Below are 16,434 nucleotides of genomic sequence, written 5' to 3' on the forward strand. Positions count from 1 at the left end.
TACAGCTCCTCGTTAGGAAGTGTAAATGTGTGCAGCGTGGCCTACGTACGTGCACTTACAGCTCCTCGTTAAGAAGTGTAAATGTGTGCAGCGTGGCCTGCGTGAGTGCACTTACAGCTGCTCATTAGGAGGTGTAAATGTGTGCAGCGTGGCCTGCGTGCATGCACTTACAGCTGCTCATTAGGAGGTGTAAATGTGTGCAGCGTGGCCTGCGTGAGTGCACGTTCAGCTGCTCATTAGGAGGTGTAAATGTGTGCAGCGTGGCCTGCGTGCGTGCACTTACAGCTGCTCGTTAGGAAGTGTAAATGTGTGCAGCGTGGCCTACGTGCGTGCACTTACAGCTCCTCGTTAAGAAGTGTAAATGTGTGCAGCGTGGCCTGCGTGAGTGCACTTACAGCTGCTCATTAGGAGGTGTAAATGTGTGCAGCGTGGCCTGCGTGCGTGCACTTACAGCTGCTCATTAGGAGGTGTAAATGTGTGCAGCGTGGCCTGCGTGAGTGCACGTTCAGCTGCTCATTAGGAGGTGTAAATGTGTGCAGCGTGGCCTGCTTGCGTGCACTTACAGCTGCTCGTTAGGAGGTGTAAGTGTGTGCAGCGTGGCCTGCGTGCGTGCACTTACATCTGCTCGTTAGGAGGTGTAAGTGTGTGCAGCGTGGCTTGCGTGCGTGCACTTACAGCTGCTCGTTAGGAGGTGTAAGTGTGTGCAGCGTGGCCTGCGTGCGTGCACTTTCAGCTGCTTGTTAGTAAGTGTAAGTGTGTGCGAGTAGATTTCTGCAGGTGCATTCATAAATGCTACATCTCTGCCCTCGGAATACTTCTGTGATATTTATGTAAAAGTACGTGTGGGGTCATTTGGAAAAGCCCATTTACGTGCATACAACCAGGATTCCAAATTCAGCCCTTAAAGTCGAAGTCTCTAAGCTTGTGTTAGTCTTTCTTTCCTAAGTGGACATGGAAACTTGAATATAAAGCAATTTCGGTATGTTTAACCGTGATCTGGACACAGGCACAGCGGCTGACTGGGAGGGTCAAGGGCCGGACAGTACCCGTACCTCCTGGGTCCTTTGCATGTGGTTGGGAGGGATATTTTTTTGAGGCCCTTAGGGTTTTTCTCTCTTCTGCACATCCTTCCAGACAAAGTCAGAAACACCGCACTGCATACCAAGGCTGTTATTCAAAAAACAGTTTCTGATGGCAGTGAAACAAAATCTACAGCAGCGCACTACGGTTCAGGAGACCAAGCAGTTCAAGAAGTGAAGTCCAGAAGCACAAAACTGAAAATGCTGCGCCCCCTGGCAGGCAGGCTCTCCTCCCTTCTCTTGCAAATCTCAGGGCAGATGAGTCGCTGCCTTCTTGCTCTTTTCAGTCAGCAATTCTTCAGGACTTCCTTCGGTGGGCAGCTTTCTCTCTTTTTTTCTCTCCATATTTCTCCAGGTGCTCTCTCTGGAAAGATGGGGAGCAGGGACGTCCACTGCTTCTTATCTTCACACAAGCTCTCAGGAACCCCAAGACTTCTGGACACCGGGGCACCCCCTCTGTTGAGAGAAGGCTTCCTGCGTCCTCGCAGGAGCACAGGAATGGGATCCAGATTCTGCTGCCTTCCCCTGGGGAGGGTCTGCGAGGCCACTGACTCTACACCAGCGTCAGGGCAATTTCTGGGGGCAGTTCTGGTCGCCTCCATCTCAAAAAAGATGCAATGGAATTGGAAATGGTAAAGGGTGGAAGAGCTTCCTTTAGCTTGGAGAAGAGAGGACTGAAAGGTGTATAAAGTCATGAGTCAGGGAATAGTTATGTATCCTTTCAAATCGTACTAAGACTAGAGGACAAACGACAAGGCTGGTTTAAAGCAAATTAAAGAAAACATTTATCTTTTCACTCAACAAATGAGCAAGCTGGTGGAATATTTGTTTTTATTATTTATAAATTTTCAATACAAACAAGAATAATCTGGTCAAGAAACTAAGGAATACATCGAAGAAAAAAAGAGGAAACATTATATATATGTTATATATGTAAAGAAAAAACCTCAATGATTTCCATTAGCCCTCCGTCCTGAGAGCATCCCCCCCCATAACGAATCTGAAAGCAGAGCGGAACATGTGCGGGCCAGGCCAGGCCAGGCCTCTCCAGATGACGCCAGTTAAGACCCAGTTGGAGAGTTGGAACTGCCCGGGGATAAGAATTCATATCTAATTCCATGAATGTCTACGAAGAAAGGAAGCTCCGAGAGCCAGAACCTCCTGGCGCGTTACGAGAAACTGCTTTCTTCTATCTCGAGTAGATTTAGTTACATCTGGATATAGCCACACTTGTTTCTCTTAAAAAAAAAAGTGCCTGCGCCGTGCGTCGGGTCATCTTCAGGTCGAAACGTAACTACCAAGGTTCTCCTTTCTCTGGATGAAATTTCTAACAAAGCCGAAACATCCGGCCCACGTGATTGAAGAGCTGACCCCCAAAGGAGACCTAGCTGAGCTCCAGGCCTTCGTGCAATTAGTATGGAGGGCGGTTGCCATCAAAGCTGTGGAATCTGTTGCCAGAGGATGAGGTTTGGTGGAGCTCCTGGACGAAAAGTCAGGGAAAGCCACCACTTATCGTTGGGCGTGAGCAACAAGAATCTTGTGCATCACGACTTGTTAATGTAATTAATGATCAGGTTACTCCAGCTCTGGGATTATCTCAGAGAATATTTGTAATCGGTGTTGAATCAGAGGTGAATTTAAGCAGTTTTAAGGAGCTAATCGCTGTGTTAAACGTCGCTCTGAAATGAAGGACAGTTCCATATATCTATGCAGAACTCTTTGTTTGAAATCAAACAAAGTCTGAAATCTCTCTAACTAGGCAGAAGTTACTTGTTTGGAAAAGCAACTCCCAGTAATGCAAGGGTTGGACACACTGGGATTTGTGAGGTGGTTATGGAGCGCACAACCTGCCATTCATGGCACCAAAATTTGAGTAATGCAATGGAAGAAGCTTGCACTGTTGAGCTGACGTTTATAACCTGCTCGCTCCTGATCCCACTCATAGTCAATGAATGCAAAAAGGTTCGGACATAATTATTAGCCAAACAGGTTTTATTGGGATCTGCTGGGTACTGCCATGTCATCTGCTGGAGACAGGATGCTGGGCTTGGTGGACCTTCTTCTATTCTCTGGAGGACATAACACACTCTTTTCTTAATTGCGTCCGAGGGGGATTCATGCTAAGTAAGATTAGCCTTATCTTCTGATATCTAGACGTTTATTACTAGGGAGACAAAATCGCCAGGGAGACAGCGCAACTGAAAATCAGACTGGGTTAGCCTGAGCTGCGATTATGGTAATAAACAGTGCAGCTAAAAGAATTTCCATTCCTTTTCTTGTTTTCTTAAATCCTAAAGAAGGAGGTGGACGTAGGGACGCATGGAACAGCTGCCGGGCTGTGTGGGAGTCCACCTGGTTGTGGCGGTCCGATTCCAGAACAAGGCTTACGGGGAAAGTCTGCCATGATCCGTCATCCGGTTTAATGTGCTGCTCAGATTCCCTCTGCCACGCGGCGTGTAACCCGCGAGATTTCCAGCTTTCCCTCGTGCTGGCGTGTGGATGGCATTGGACCTAGCAGCGATTTGACCCGACTCGGCCGCAGTCGTGAAGGCGATCCCCTGTTATTCGGAGACTAGGGAAGATGGAATTATTTTCCACAACCTGATTTTAAAAAATGACATTTTTTTTACAAAAGGCTCGATCTTCCTGGTTTGGCCAGGGTCAATAGGTGAGGGTCGGGCGGCAGGGCATTAACCCCCACCCCCCATACTGTACTGGTTCTCAGCCTCAGCCAAAGACCAAGAAGGCTCATGATTCATGACCCAAATCCAAAACACCAAAGAAGTGATTTGTTTTATTTTGTTGTGTTTTTTTTTTAACAAAAAACTTAATCCTGCTGGTCTGGTCAGTGTCCAAATAGTTTCTTGTCCCCAAGGGGGTTAGGTGGCAGGATATTAAACGTTTCGCTGGCACACCTGATCAGTCTGTGGTTTTCAGGATATTGGAAATGTAAAAACCTGCCCCCAAATCTCAATTCTATTTGGATATTCGCTTCTCGGCCTCTTTTGGCAAAGCTCCAAGTGCAGGGTCTGACCCCCTTCTTGGGCTTCTAGCCAAGGCTGAGAGGGTTATTCGATCTGATGAGAAACCATAGTCTTACATTTGATACAGATAAATGGGAAATGATGGTCAAGCACAGTTAAATTCAGAGAAATGTATCCTGGGTATGAGACAGTTCTACTATGAATAGCTTGCGATGACACACTCAGACTGAAAGGTTGGCAAAGCTTCATGCTGGCGTGGGAAGCCACAGACCAGGCCTAGGGAACACTTCATGGGGCCGCTGACGACTGGTAAATCTTGTTTCTAAGCATTAAAGCAATTAATGTATTTAACTCCTTACTTTCGCCATGGCAAAACTGATCCCTGAAGAGTTGCGCAGAGCTGAGGTGCTTGTCCTCAGTAAATGGTGGAGGTGGTTTCTGCACAGCTGTTCTGGTCTCTGAGCATCCCTACATGATCTGACCATTGACCTTGGCATCACTGGGAGAGCAGCATAGATGGAGAAAGAAAATATAATTCTGTTGCACAAGTGTGTCTGTATTGCGCCACCAGATGTGGTAGATGTACTGGCACAGATATGCACAGCATTTCACAAGGTTTTGTAACTATGGGTGGGACTACAAGAGCGTTGTGTGCATGCAAACAGAGCCAAAAAATCAAAACGTTTGGGTGGAATCTACCTATGCTAACTCATGGAGTGTCGCTGACGAGCCTTCTGATTTCAGATCTGCTGTTCCTCTCTCTCCCTCCCTCTACCTCATGATTTTTATTGAGAAATGTCCTTAGGAAGACAGCAGCTGTTCAATTTCAGATTATTCCTTCTCAGACCAGTGGACTGAAACATTTCATTTTATTAGCTTTGTCAAGCATTGCTGTTTGTGAACCTCTCCTGCATCTCAGTGGAGTAGAGAAGAAATGATTCTGGTCTGCTGGCACCTTGCTTCGCTCAGATGCCAGTGAAGAAACGTTTTTTCCTTCTGTGTTCTCTAGAGTGACAACAAAATAATGGTTTTGTTACTGTGGGAGGCAATTTTCCCAAGCCCGGATACTTTGAAAGGCTGCAGGTATTTTTATAGCTACGGACCTTCAAGCTAATGTTCTGAGAGCCTTCACTCTGCAGCTCCTCACTACCTCTCCTCTTGTATCTCTCCCAACACCCCTCCTCGTGCACTCCGGTCATCAAGCAAACCGCTCCCATCTCTGCCCTTCTGCTCTACCGCCAGTTCCCGACTCCCTGCTTTCGGTCCGGCTGCACTGTATGCTTGCAATAGACTCCCTGAGCTGCTGCGCCATGCTCCCTCTCTCTTGTCTTATTCAAATTCCACTTTTTGGGGCTGCTTTTAAATCTTAATCCCTGACTGTTCTGCTTACAGCCTTATTGATTTTTAATAATTTTCTTAATAAATACAGTTCCCCATGTCTCTCTTGCCCTGTATGTTTGTCTTGATTACATTGTAAGCTCTACTGGGCAGGGACTGCCTCTGGTATGTTTTGTTCCGTGCTGTTTACATTGAGCAGTGCTACGGCAGTGATGAGCAGTAGCTTAGCTTTGGTGAGGTCTGCGGGTGTAACGGTGAGCAGCGTCCCTGTGGAGAACTGAGAACGCAATCCCTCTCCAGCCTCCTCGTCGAACATGGTGGGTAGAGGTAGCCATGAAGGGAAAGCAGTTTTTGGAACCCAGGACTCCCCTCTCATTTGCAGTACGGGGCTTCTTTCTGCTTTGAAAGAGATTCATGGAGCAGAATGATCCACGCCAAACGTTTCCAGTACATAATTCCATTCTGTTGCCGTGCTCGAGGATTCGCTTCCAGTCCTTTGGCTCTGTATCCTCCTCTGCTGTTTTCTCTTTCCTTTTATACAAGCCCTTTGCACCAGAAAGATTCGTATCCCTTAGCTTTGTCATGCACCGACTCCAGAAAGGCTTTTGCTAACTCTGGAGTCTGCAAAATGAAATTGAGCAGAACACAATGCCCAGAAATCTCCCTGCAAACCTGCTGCTGAAGTTAGTTTAAACATTCGAGGGAGAATGGTGCCGCATTAGTGTGTAATTATCGGGGCCGGCCTCAGGGTAGAGCGAGCTGGGCTGCCGCCCGGGGTGGCACCGGCATTGGCCACCTCCAGTCACGTGCCCAGCTGGCAGAAGGAGCAGTGCCTCAGCTTCCGTCTCATAACCTCACAGCTCCTACTGCCAGATTGATCCGGCTGCATTATTAAGCGCTGCTCCTTTTGCTGGCCCATGGTAGGCCAGAAGAAGAACTAGGAGGAGAAACTGAAAATACTGGGAATTGGGGCAGGGGAGACCAGCATTTTATTTGCATTTTTTTTAACATTTAGATGTGGTGGGGGCAGGGAGAAGGAGACTGTACATGGGGTAGTGAGAGGGAGTTCTAGATGGAGTGGTGGTGGGAGGGCAGGGAGACCTACATGATACGGGGTGGTGAATGGTGGAGGGGATAGAGAGAGGGAAGACCTCCATTGGGGAATGGTGGGGACAGGCGTCAGGCAGAGAGAGGGAAATGAGCGTGGGAGAGGAACTTGAAGCAAGATAGAGGATGGAAAAGCAGAAGGGGAAAGAATGATAGAGGGAGAGGGAAAAGAGGAAAGGAAGGGGGAGAGGTGGTGGGGAATACCATTGGCAGTTTACTGTAGAGCTGCCTCTTGAGCACGCTCTCCATGCCACAGGTTGTGTGAAATGACGCGAGAGAGGTGGAAGAGTATTACTTACTGTTCTGACTGAATCCTGCTCGCACCCAGTCAGCAGTGACGGTGGGGGTTCAGTCCTGGGTCTGTTGGATTCACTGCCACGTGGCATCGCCTTCCCCCATTGCAGGAGTGGGCACCATGCGGGATTGTTGGCATTACAGAGTGTGATGAATAGATTAGCATAGAACTATGAGTTTAGCAGTCGGAGGAAGGATATTCTAGATTTCAGAATTAAGCTATCTTCAATTTTTTGTCTTAACAGAGTAATGACGGCAGAAAAAGACCAAAAGGTCCATCCAGTCTGCCCAGCAAATTTCTTATGGTAGTAACTGCCGCTCCATGCAAGTTACCCCCATGCATTCTGTTAAGGGCAGTAACTGCCGCTCCGTGCAGGTTACCCCCATGCACTCTTTTCCTCATGTCCATCCTCTAGCCTTTAGGGATCCACAGTGTTTATCCCATGCCCCTTTGAAATCTTTCACCGTTTTCTTCTTCACCTCCTCCTCCTCCTGAAGGGCATTCCAGGCATCCACCTTCCTCCCTGTGAAGAAATGTTTCCTGACATTGGTTCTGAGTCGTTCTCTCTGGAGTTTCATTACGTGACCCCAGGTTCTACTGATTTCTTTCCAACAGAAAAGGTTTGTTGTTGATTGAGCATCATTCAAACCTTTCAGGTATCTGAAGGTCTGCATCATATCTCCCCTGCACCCCCTCTCTTCCAGGGGATACATATTTAGGTCCTTCAGCCTCTCCTCATAAGTCATTTGATGGAGACCCCCGATCATTTTGTCGCCCTTCTCTGGACCGCCTCCATCTTGTCTCTTCTCTTTTGAGATACGGGCTCCAGAACTGAACACAGTACTCCAGGTGAGGCCTCACCAAGGACCTGTACAAGGGCATCATCACCTCCTTTTTCCTGCTGGTTAAAAAAAGGAGTGAGGAGACAGTGGAAGTGCAACCTAGTGGCATGTGTTTAAAATGCTTTATTCAGACCCTTCAGAGTGTTGTGGCTGCCAAAAGGAATGGCAAATTGGGTAATGTGAAATGTTAGATGCCCACGTAGCTGGGTATATTTGGCAGGTTAGTGCAAGGTTTTGGGGTAGATCTGGGAGAGGTGCTGGGGGTGAGGGGAATCTTGCATGCTATCTACCAAGGAGGATGGAATCCAGTGGCAAAGAATGAGATCCTACGGATGGTCATGCTGGATGTTGGGATGGGTCCTTGGCAGTGTGGGCAGCAATAAGTGGGCAAACTGGATGGGTGAGATTGTCTTTCTGTGCTGTCATCTACATAGGAGTTTGGGGTAAATTTCCAAAGTGGCCAGATTTTGAGCTGCCCCTGGCTACCTGGGTTTTCATCTGAAATCTAAGGGGCCAAAATAGAGGTGTAGCACAGTGCAGTCTGGTGCACGTCGTCCTAAATTCCTATTCCAGCCCTTCTGCAAGTTTGCTGTTCAGGAAGCCTGATGGATGTGGCTATGCTAGCATTTCGATCTCCGGTAATGAAGCCCAGTGAATGAGCTCTGCTGAAGAACACTTGAGCAGACTCTCACCATCTGATCTAACAGGGCGGCGGGGTAAGTAATACCACCCAAGGGGGCACTTGTATCGTTAGACCGGAGAGGCTTTGAGTGTCTGTGCTGTCAGAGCCTATAATTAAAGCCTGAAAGGCACCTTCTAAAGCAGTCTCCTGCCGGCTCCCTCTGTAGCACCAAAGTCGGATTGAGCGAACCTTATTCCCTCTCTAGTGTCAGAAGTGAGAGCCGAGGATGACCCTTTCAGTGGGCCCGGGACACCCGTGCCAGCAGTAACCCTATTACTGCTAAACATCTGCCCTTAGGAAGAGGCGGTGACAGAAAGATAGCGACAGATGATTTCTGTTGCAGGCTGAACAACAGACTTTGGGATGCTGATATGTTTGGTTCCTCACAGTAACCGCAAATGCTAGGAAGGCAATCCCATGTTGAATGATTCAAAAATATTTCAGACCTGTCACTCCCGCTCACCTCGGTGCAGGGAAGCGTTTATGCGACGTGCGAGTTCGTTCGGGTGGCAGCTTGTGCAGTAATCCTGATGGCTGCCTCACAGGTAGGAGAGGAGAGATGCACACATGAAGAGCCTGGCGATCATGTGCTGCCACCTCCTGGGTGCAGGGGGTTTGTGTACAGAGAAAACGGGGAGAAATCGAAGGTCCGTCCTCTAATAATTACAGCACAATAATTGTTATTTGCATCACATCTTCCGCTCTGTCTCTAGCCTCTTCCTTGCCTCCCTGTTCCCGTTTTATGTACTTTCCACCTGTCAGTTCGGATGTAGACCGGCATGATGTTGCACACTAATGTCGGTATATAAAAGTGTTCATAATAATACAGTGCTTGGAAAAGGAAGCGAGATTTTGCCAAGTTTGTGTCGCTCAGTGAGACACTAAAGCAACCTTGCAGCGTCCATTCCAAGTAACATTTCTGACCTTTGAACATCGATGCGCATCAGCTTAGGCACCAGCGCTGCTCCCTGCCTCGAGAATGCTTGTTTGAGCAGAACACATCGTGTTATTTAGGTATTTTTAGATTTTTATATAGCGATGTTTGGCGCTGGCCTTCACAACGGTTTACAGGTATAACAACGATACGAGTAACGGTTTAACATCAAGAAGCACAAGTTTCGCAGGAATATTATGATGATACAGATAACGGCTTACGCACGGAGGTAAAAAAAACTTTGCTCTATAAATGTCTGTAGATAATGGAACTGGTAGTAAAACAAACAATACTTGATAGTAATTAAGGAAGGGTGCAGCGTTCTGCTTTGAGTATAAAGCAGAGTCGGGGTGAACGAATTGGAGATTGTAGGGGGTAAGGGAAAGGGGCGGTTATTTGGAATTTCTCGAGTTCTCTCTTCCCAGATCTCGGGTCTTCCTTTGCACTGTCTTGGTCTTGAAAGCTGCAGAAAGAGATCTTGGTCCTGGTTCCCCATTCAGCCTGGGTTATGTGCATGGGTACCCAAGGCAGTAATAGCCTTGCGTGGTGAAGAGCAGTCGCAGGAGCAAAAGATATTAAAAGACCTCATGTACGCGGCGAGAGGAGGAAAGCGAGGACATTCAAAAGGGCCTTGGTAGATACCTCTGAAGTCTGTACCAAAAGCTTTGGCTGTATGTAAATTTGTAGTCTAAAGCTCCCTTTTAACTTGTTACAGATACTTTGATCCCTTCCTTTCTCTTTGCTTACAGAGAAAGCTACAGATGGATCGCTACAGAGTGAGGACTGGACCCTTAACATGGAGATCTGCGACATCATCAACGAGACAGAAGAAGGGTAGGGGCAGCACTCACTTCTGTTCTCCCCCAGCGTTGGCGCTGTGTGCATGGCCCCCCCCCCCCCAGCTTCCACCTAGATCTGTGACATCATCAACGAGACAGAAGAAGGGTAGGGGCAGCACTCACTTCTGTTCTCCCCCAGCGTTGGCGCTGTGTGCATGGCCCCCCCCCCCCAGCTTCCACCTAGATCTGTGACATCATCAACGAGACAGAAGAAGGGTAGGGGCAGCACTCACTTCTGTTCTCCCCCAGTGTTGGCGCTGTGTGCATGGCGCCCCCCCCCCCCAGCTTCCACCTAGATCTGTGACATCATCAACGAGACAGAAGAAGGGTAGGGGCAGCACTCACTTCTGTTCTCCCCCAGCGTTGGCGCTGTGTGTGTGTGCATGGCCCCCCCCCCCCCAGCTTCCACCTAGATCTGTGACATCATCAACGAGACAGAAGAAGGGTAGGGGCAGCACTCACTTCTGTTCTCCCCCAGCGTTGGCGCTGTGTGTGTGTGCATGGCCCCCCCCCCCAGCTTCCACCTAGATCTGTGACATCATCAACGAGACAGAAGAAGGGTAGGGGCAGCTCTCACTTCTGTTCTCCCCCAGCGTTGGCGCTGTGTGCGGGTGCATGGCCCCCCCCCAGTGCAGCTTTCTGCCTTCTCATGGTGCTAACGCTCTCGCTTTCCTGCTGCAGGCCCAAAGATGCCATCCGAGCGCTGAAGAAGAGATTAAACGGAAACAAAAACTACCGAGAAGTGATGCTGGCATTGACAGTGAGTGTGCAGGAGCAGAATCTCCAGCTCAGTTTAATTCCAGAAACGTGGACCTAAGCGAGTCCCTGCCAGGCTCCGTCCCTCTTCCCTGTGGCCAGTGACCTCCACCTGCTCTGCTCCGTCTGAAAGTCCAGGCTTTGTTACTACCTCCTTACTTTGCAAGCTCAGCTGACTTGCTTCTTGTGCCCCCGTTCCCTTCCTGCACTGAGCTCCTGTGTAGGACATGATCAGCAGTAATTCTGAAATGCCCTCTGTAGGAAGATGAACCGGTCGGCTCTCCTTCAGTAGCAAATCCTTAGTCATGCCAGGGGTCTGTCTCTAGAAATAGCAGGTAGCAAACCTGGAGCCTGCAGAGAGCCCTCAGGAGCCTGTTGAAGCCCTTGGACCTCAGACCCCTGTGGAACTGGGAGAGCTGAGTTTCATTAGTGGAAATGATGCAGAGAGAGCCTGGCACATGGAGATCCGGCAGATGCACGCATGGCTGGGCCCGGGACGTGCAGAAGAGCTGGGGTTTTGAAAAGGGGCGGGCGGGGGCCGGCCGGGACAGCGCCATTTTGCTCTGTCCCAGCAGCTAAGATATGAATGGTTGGGGAGGAGAGGGGAAAAGGGAGGAAGGTGAGTTAGGGGGGGACGGGGGAGTGCGCTCGGGTATCGGAGTTTATAACCTGCGCGCGGCGCGTTGCCGTGGCAGGCATCTGGCAGAGGGTCACAGACTGCAGCTCCTTCTGTGTCCTGGAGCTGTGGCTCACCCTTGTTTTTAGTGTTGCCGCTTGTTGGACAGGGCACTGACTGGCTCGTTGTTTAATGACCTCTCTGACCGCCTTGCAGGTCTTGGAGACGTGTGTGAAGAACTGCGGCCATCGCCTTCATGTCCTCGTGGCAAGTCGAGACTTCATAGATGGAGTCCTGGTGAAGATCATCTCTCCCAAGAATAACCCCCCCACCATCGTGCAGGACAAAGTCTTAGCTCTGCTCCAGGTAGGCCGAGTTGACTTTTCTGTTTGGGTGGACCCGCGCTCAGCCCACAGCTCTGACCTCTCGCTCACCTCTTTCCTACTCACCAAGGGCCTCGCCCTAGCAGAGCTTGCCAGCGATGCCTTAACTGTGAAACTGCCTGGGGGCCGCAGACTGACGGGGACGGCTCTCTCTCACCTCGCTGACCGCAGCTCAGGCTGTCAGCAGTGAATAAAGTATCGGGGTCCACTCCGAACACCTTCTGTTACTGATAAGCACCCAAAACCAAGTCTGCAGAGGCTGGAACAGCTGCCAACATCCCTTAGGCTTCTGAAGTGGTTTTCAGGGTGTGTCTAAGTGTTTCCTGTCCATTATCACCCAGCATGAATTTCCAGTGTTTGCTCTGGTTTTGTTGTGACCCTGAGCCTCAGGTAGGCTGGGTTTTACTCACTGCAGTACTGCTCTGGGAGGACAGGTTTTGCAAGTATCATGGTGCTCGGGCTACGTACACAAGTGGGTGCTAAAGGAAACCCATGCAGCTGGAATACCCCATGCGTACTCAAATAAAACTTCTATTGGCTAGGCTTAAAAAAGGAGATAGCAGCATATGCAAAATAAGTTATATTCTTTGAAGACAAGCAGTTCCCCTTAATCACACACATGGATTGCGTGACCGTGCTCAGCGCCAAATGGATTCTTCCAGAACTTTCCGGAAAGGAATAAATGCCTTTCACTGATCATGTGAGGCAGTTCCCGCACTCTGCTGGCCCCTCAGGTCCTTTGACCGCCAGCTTCTCTGCTGCTGAAGAGAACTTTTCTCTCTCTTTCTCCTCTGTCATCGGCTATAAACCCCCCACTTACCCCCTCGTTAGTTTAGTTTAATTTTGTTTCTAGCATAAATCATAGTGATGCACATAAAATCAACCTTCATAATAAAACACAATAAATCATGTCTAAAGAACATAACTAAACAGAAAAGAAAAACAAACAAATAAAGGACAAAATACATGGATAAAACCAGAACCATTTCTAAATTCCAAATAATTAGATCCTTGATGAACTTCTAGGGGTAGTTCCCTGTACGTAGCAGGATCAGTCCCCCGTCCAGCAGATGGAGTCAGACAAAGCTTCGGAGGGTGCTGACATATTAACCAGTGCACCCTCCCTAGATCCTCAGGATCTTTCTGACTCCAGCAGATAGGAGTAGGGGAACCGTGTGCTTCCCCTGTTTGGTGGATTTTTCTCCACAATTCTATTTTTCTTCTTCTGTTCTCGAGGTTGGATCAAGTTTGGTTTAAAAGAAGATGGAACAGCGAAGACCTTGGTTGAAAATGTTACTAGTTAGGTTTTTGGCACTTTCGTTTTTTGATAGTCCTGCTGAGCGAGTCTGCGCTTTCCTCTTTCATTGCCAGCGGGCCCTCCAGCCAACCTTTTTTCTTTTCAGATTATCTAGTTTAGAGGAAAATGTCTTTGCTTGATTTTGCCTCATCAGTTTTCCTCACCATGTCTGAGAAGCAGGACAGCAGCTTCAAGGGCAAACAGAAGAACGTTCGTCACCGAGCATCATGAAGTTTGCTCTAAGTGTCTGGGACAGGCGCTCAGAGTGGTTCAGGCTTCTTGCCTTCCTTGCTGGTAAACAAATGCCCAGCTCATTGAAACTGGTGGTGAAGGCTCGATGTGAGATCCAGGGCACTTTACTGGCCACTGGTGGCCAGGCTGTGCCAAAGAGGCTCTCCGCCTCATCAGCTCCTTTGACAGAGGACAGGCCCAGAAGGCAAAGTTTTCCCAAAAGCATGAGGAGGGGCACCAAAGCCTCGATGCAGCTCTTTGATGCACGTGCAGGAGGTTCTCCTGTCCAAGCCTCCCATGCTTAGACAGCACTGCACTGCTCACCCAAGGTTTGGTCCGGAGCCTTCACCATTGAAGGATGCCCAATCCTAGACAAGCCATCTCATCTGTTGTCATCGGCACTCTTTGGAGGTAGAGAGGAGAGGTGTTCACTTGACATGCCAAGCACCTCGACTCTCCTTGGTGCATCAAGGTATGTAGTGCCAGCACAGATCCTGCACCCCAAAGTTTAGTCTTGAGCCTTCACCATTGAAGGATGCCCAATCCTAGACAAGCCATCTCATCTGTTGTCATCGGCACTCTTTGGAGGTAGTGAGGAGAACTGCTGAAGTGTTCACTTGACATGCCAAGCACCTCGACTCTCCTTAGTGCATCGAGGTATGCAGTGCCAGCACAGAACCTGCACCCCAAGCCTTTCTTGTCCACATTCACAGCAAGTCAGAATCCTGCTGCTGAATATAACTGGATAAGAGACCTGGTATTGAGAGGTCTAACTTATTCAGTTAACTTAATTGGATAAGGCTGAATATAGGCACTTAGCCAGATATCTTGGGGGCAGGCTGGGCGGATATCTACTAGCCGGAGAAATACTTATCTGCCTAAGTTTTGGCCACTGAACCTAGCCTGATATTCAGCGGCTGCCACTTAGCCGGATGTGTCCCTATCTATATAGCTAAGTAGTGCTGAATATCAGCCCCAGGATTGCTACGGCCATCCCTTTTGAGTTGCAAGTTAAGAGTGAAGCCAGAGCACCTCTTTTGGCCTTGTCAAATACTTGGATGGCCATTCTCCCTCTTTTCCAAAATGTAAGGAAGAGAATGTAGGAGACTCCACACACTGTATTTCCTTTTCATAAGAAGGCCTTCCTTTCAGCTGATGAAGCATGGATCCTTGGCTCCAGCTACCACCTCTGAAAAGGGCCAAGAAGTCAAGGATCCATGCCTCAGGAAGCCCTGAATATGTATTTCTTTGGCAAGAAGCATTTCCAGAACCCTGTGCTCTAGATGTGGTACCTGCACACAACTCTGAAAGAGGCCCAAGGATTCACCGAGTTTCACCCTCAAGAAAAAACTGAGAAGTTTCATCAGCTGAAGGGACTGGCGAGAAGTGTGAGATGAGCTTTTGAAGCAGCACTGAGAGGCTCTGCCGTTACTGGCGATGCCTACAGACCTCAGACCTTTGTGACGAGCCTTGAAGTGGTAGAAATCTCCAGTCGACGTTTCAGAGCTTATCCCTGCCTAAGAAGAGTTCAGATTCCTGTTTGAGTTTCGTGTTGGCTGACCCTGGCTCTTTTCCTTGGAAACCCGATGCAGCTGTACTGCGGCTTTGCGCATGGTGGCTTTTCTCTTCTCCCCTCTTCGGTCCTCTAGGGTTCTAAAGCTACTCCCGAACTCAGTTTCATCTGTTTCCTGCTTCCCCATCTGCCGTCACCGCTCCCTTCTGTATGTGTCCTAAGCATGCTTGAGTTCTCCCAGTTTTTTGTCTGAGAAGATCCCTCAAAGCGTACAGTTACCCACATGCTAATGGTTTGCTTGTAATTAAGGAAGTTGCATGTTAATGACCTTTACAATTCCACTGGCTGCTTAGTACAGAGATTGGGTTTCTGCTGGTGCAGTAGGACTGGAGAAGCTCCTGAGCCACACTGTTAAGGTTTTCCCCTAACAACCAGTTGGCAAGCAGAGACAGGTACAGCTGCTGTTTGCGGAGGAGCAGCTTGTGGATCGTATCCAGTGGTCTGCAGGTAAGACAATGAAGCAGAAAGGCAAAAAGCCGAGCACTGATGAAAGGCAGCCAGAATTGGTTTTATTTGAAGGGTCTGTCATTCAGGCAGTTTGAAGCTGAATGCTTTCTTGTGCATGGCCCATTGTGGGCGCCGCAAGTTGAATTTACACATCACAAAAGAAGCTTTTGTTGTTGTCCAGTGTGCAGAGGGCAGCACAAATTGAAACAGAGACATACCTAGATTTTGTTGAAAGGAAAATTCTTTTTAATGTCTGAAAGGTCCTGCATTCTGACATTTCATGTTTTCCACTTGCATTTGATGTCTTTGATTGTATGTATTTCTGCTCTTGCATTTGTATTATTGATTATCCATTTGTTTGTTTTGTCTATTGATGAGTTCTTCATTTATTGATGTGCTCCTGCCAGGTTGAGCGGTTTGGTTGTACCCTGCCCTGAGCAGCAGTGGAAATGAAATTTCTCCTTGCGTCCCTTGACATTTCATCCACCTTTGATCATTACATTCTTCTTTACTGACGTCAGGAATGCGGTATACCAGGAAAGGTTCTGGAATGGTTTTGTTGGTACCTATCTGATCGTTCACAGCATGTCAAATTTAACAATGAAATATCTTCTGTGTCTCATATTAAAACCAGTGTTCCTCAAGGCTCTTCTCTTTCCTCTGTGCTATTCAATATTTATCTAGCTCCTATTTGCAAAATACTGATAATTTGTCAGACTCCTATAAAATATACGCTGACGATATCCAGTGCGGCATTCGTGTCTGTTCCACTTGGAACAAAACTCTAGAACACCTCAATATTTGCTTTTCCACAGTTAATTCTTGGCTGAAACATAATAAACTCACTTTAAACATGCCTAAAACGGAGTTCTTAGCTTTGTCTAGTCCATATTCTCCTTTCAATGAAACTACCTTTCGCCTCAATAATTCAAGTTTCCAATTTAAAAACCAGGTTAAAAGTCTTGGCATCATGTCAGACCTGGGACCTTTTCAGTGCGGATAAGTATCCGTTGCATTTTTGATTATCAAAA

The 16,434-nt window shown here is 48.3% G+C and overlaps 1 protein-coding gene across 7 annotated transcripts in view; it reads left to right on the top strand.

The window, feature by feature from the left end:
- The window catches only part of TOM1L2 (target of myb1 like 2 membrane trafficking protein), a 64,872-nt gene that overhangs the window by 8,729 nt on the left and 39,709 nt on the right, over nt 1-16,434 (top strand). For 6 of the 7 annotated variants that reach the window (XR_003852713.1, XR_003852714.1, XM_029577513.1 and 3 more), the window contains exons 2-4: nt 10,011-10,095; nt 10,782-10,860; nt 11,689-11,838. Coding sequence is in view for 5 of the 7 variants with exons in the window: in XM_029577513.1 (XP_029433373.1) it covers nt 10,011-10,095; nt 10,782-10,860; nt 11,689-11,838 (314 nt within the window). In the remaining 2 variants the exon portion in view is untranslated. Of the gene's footprint in view, nt 1-10,010; nt 10,096-10,602; nt 10,661-10,781; nt 10,861-11,688; nt 11,839-16,434 lie in introns of those variants that run through there. The other variant, XM_029577517.1, reaches the window with a different exon arrangement.

This window comes from Rhinatrema bivittatum, chromosome 14, assembly GCF_901001135.1.
Source record: "Rhinatrema bivittatum chromosome 14, aRhiBiv1.1, whole genome shotgun sequence".
NCBI lineage: Eukaryota > Metazoa > Chordata > Amphibia > Gymnophiona > Rhinatrematidae > Rhinatrema > Rhinatrema bivittatum.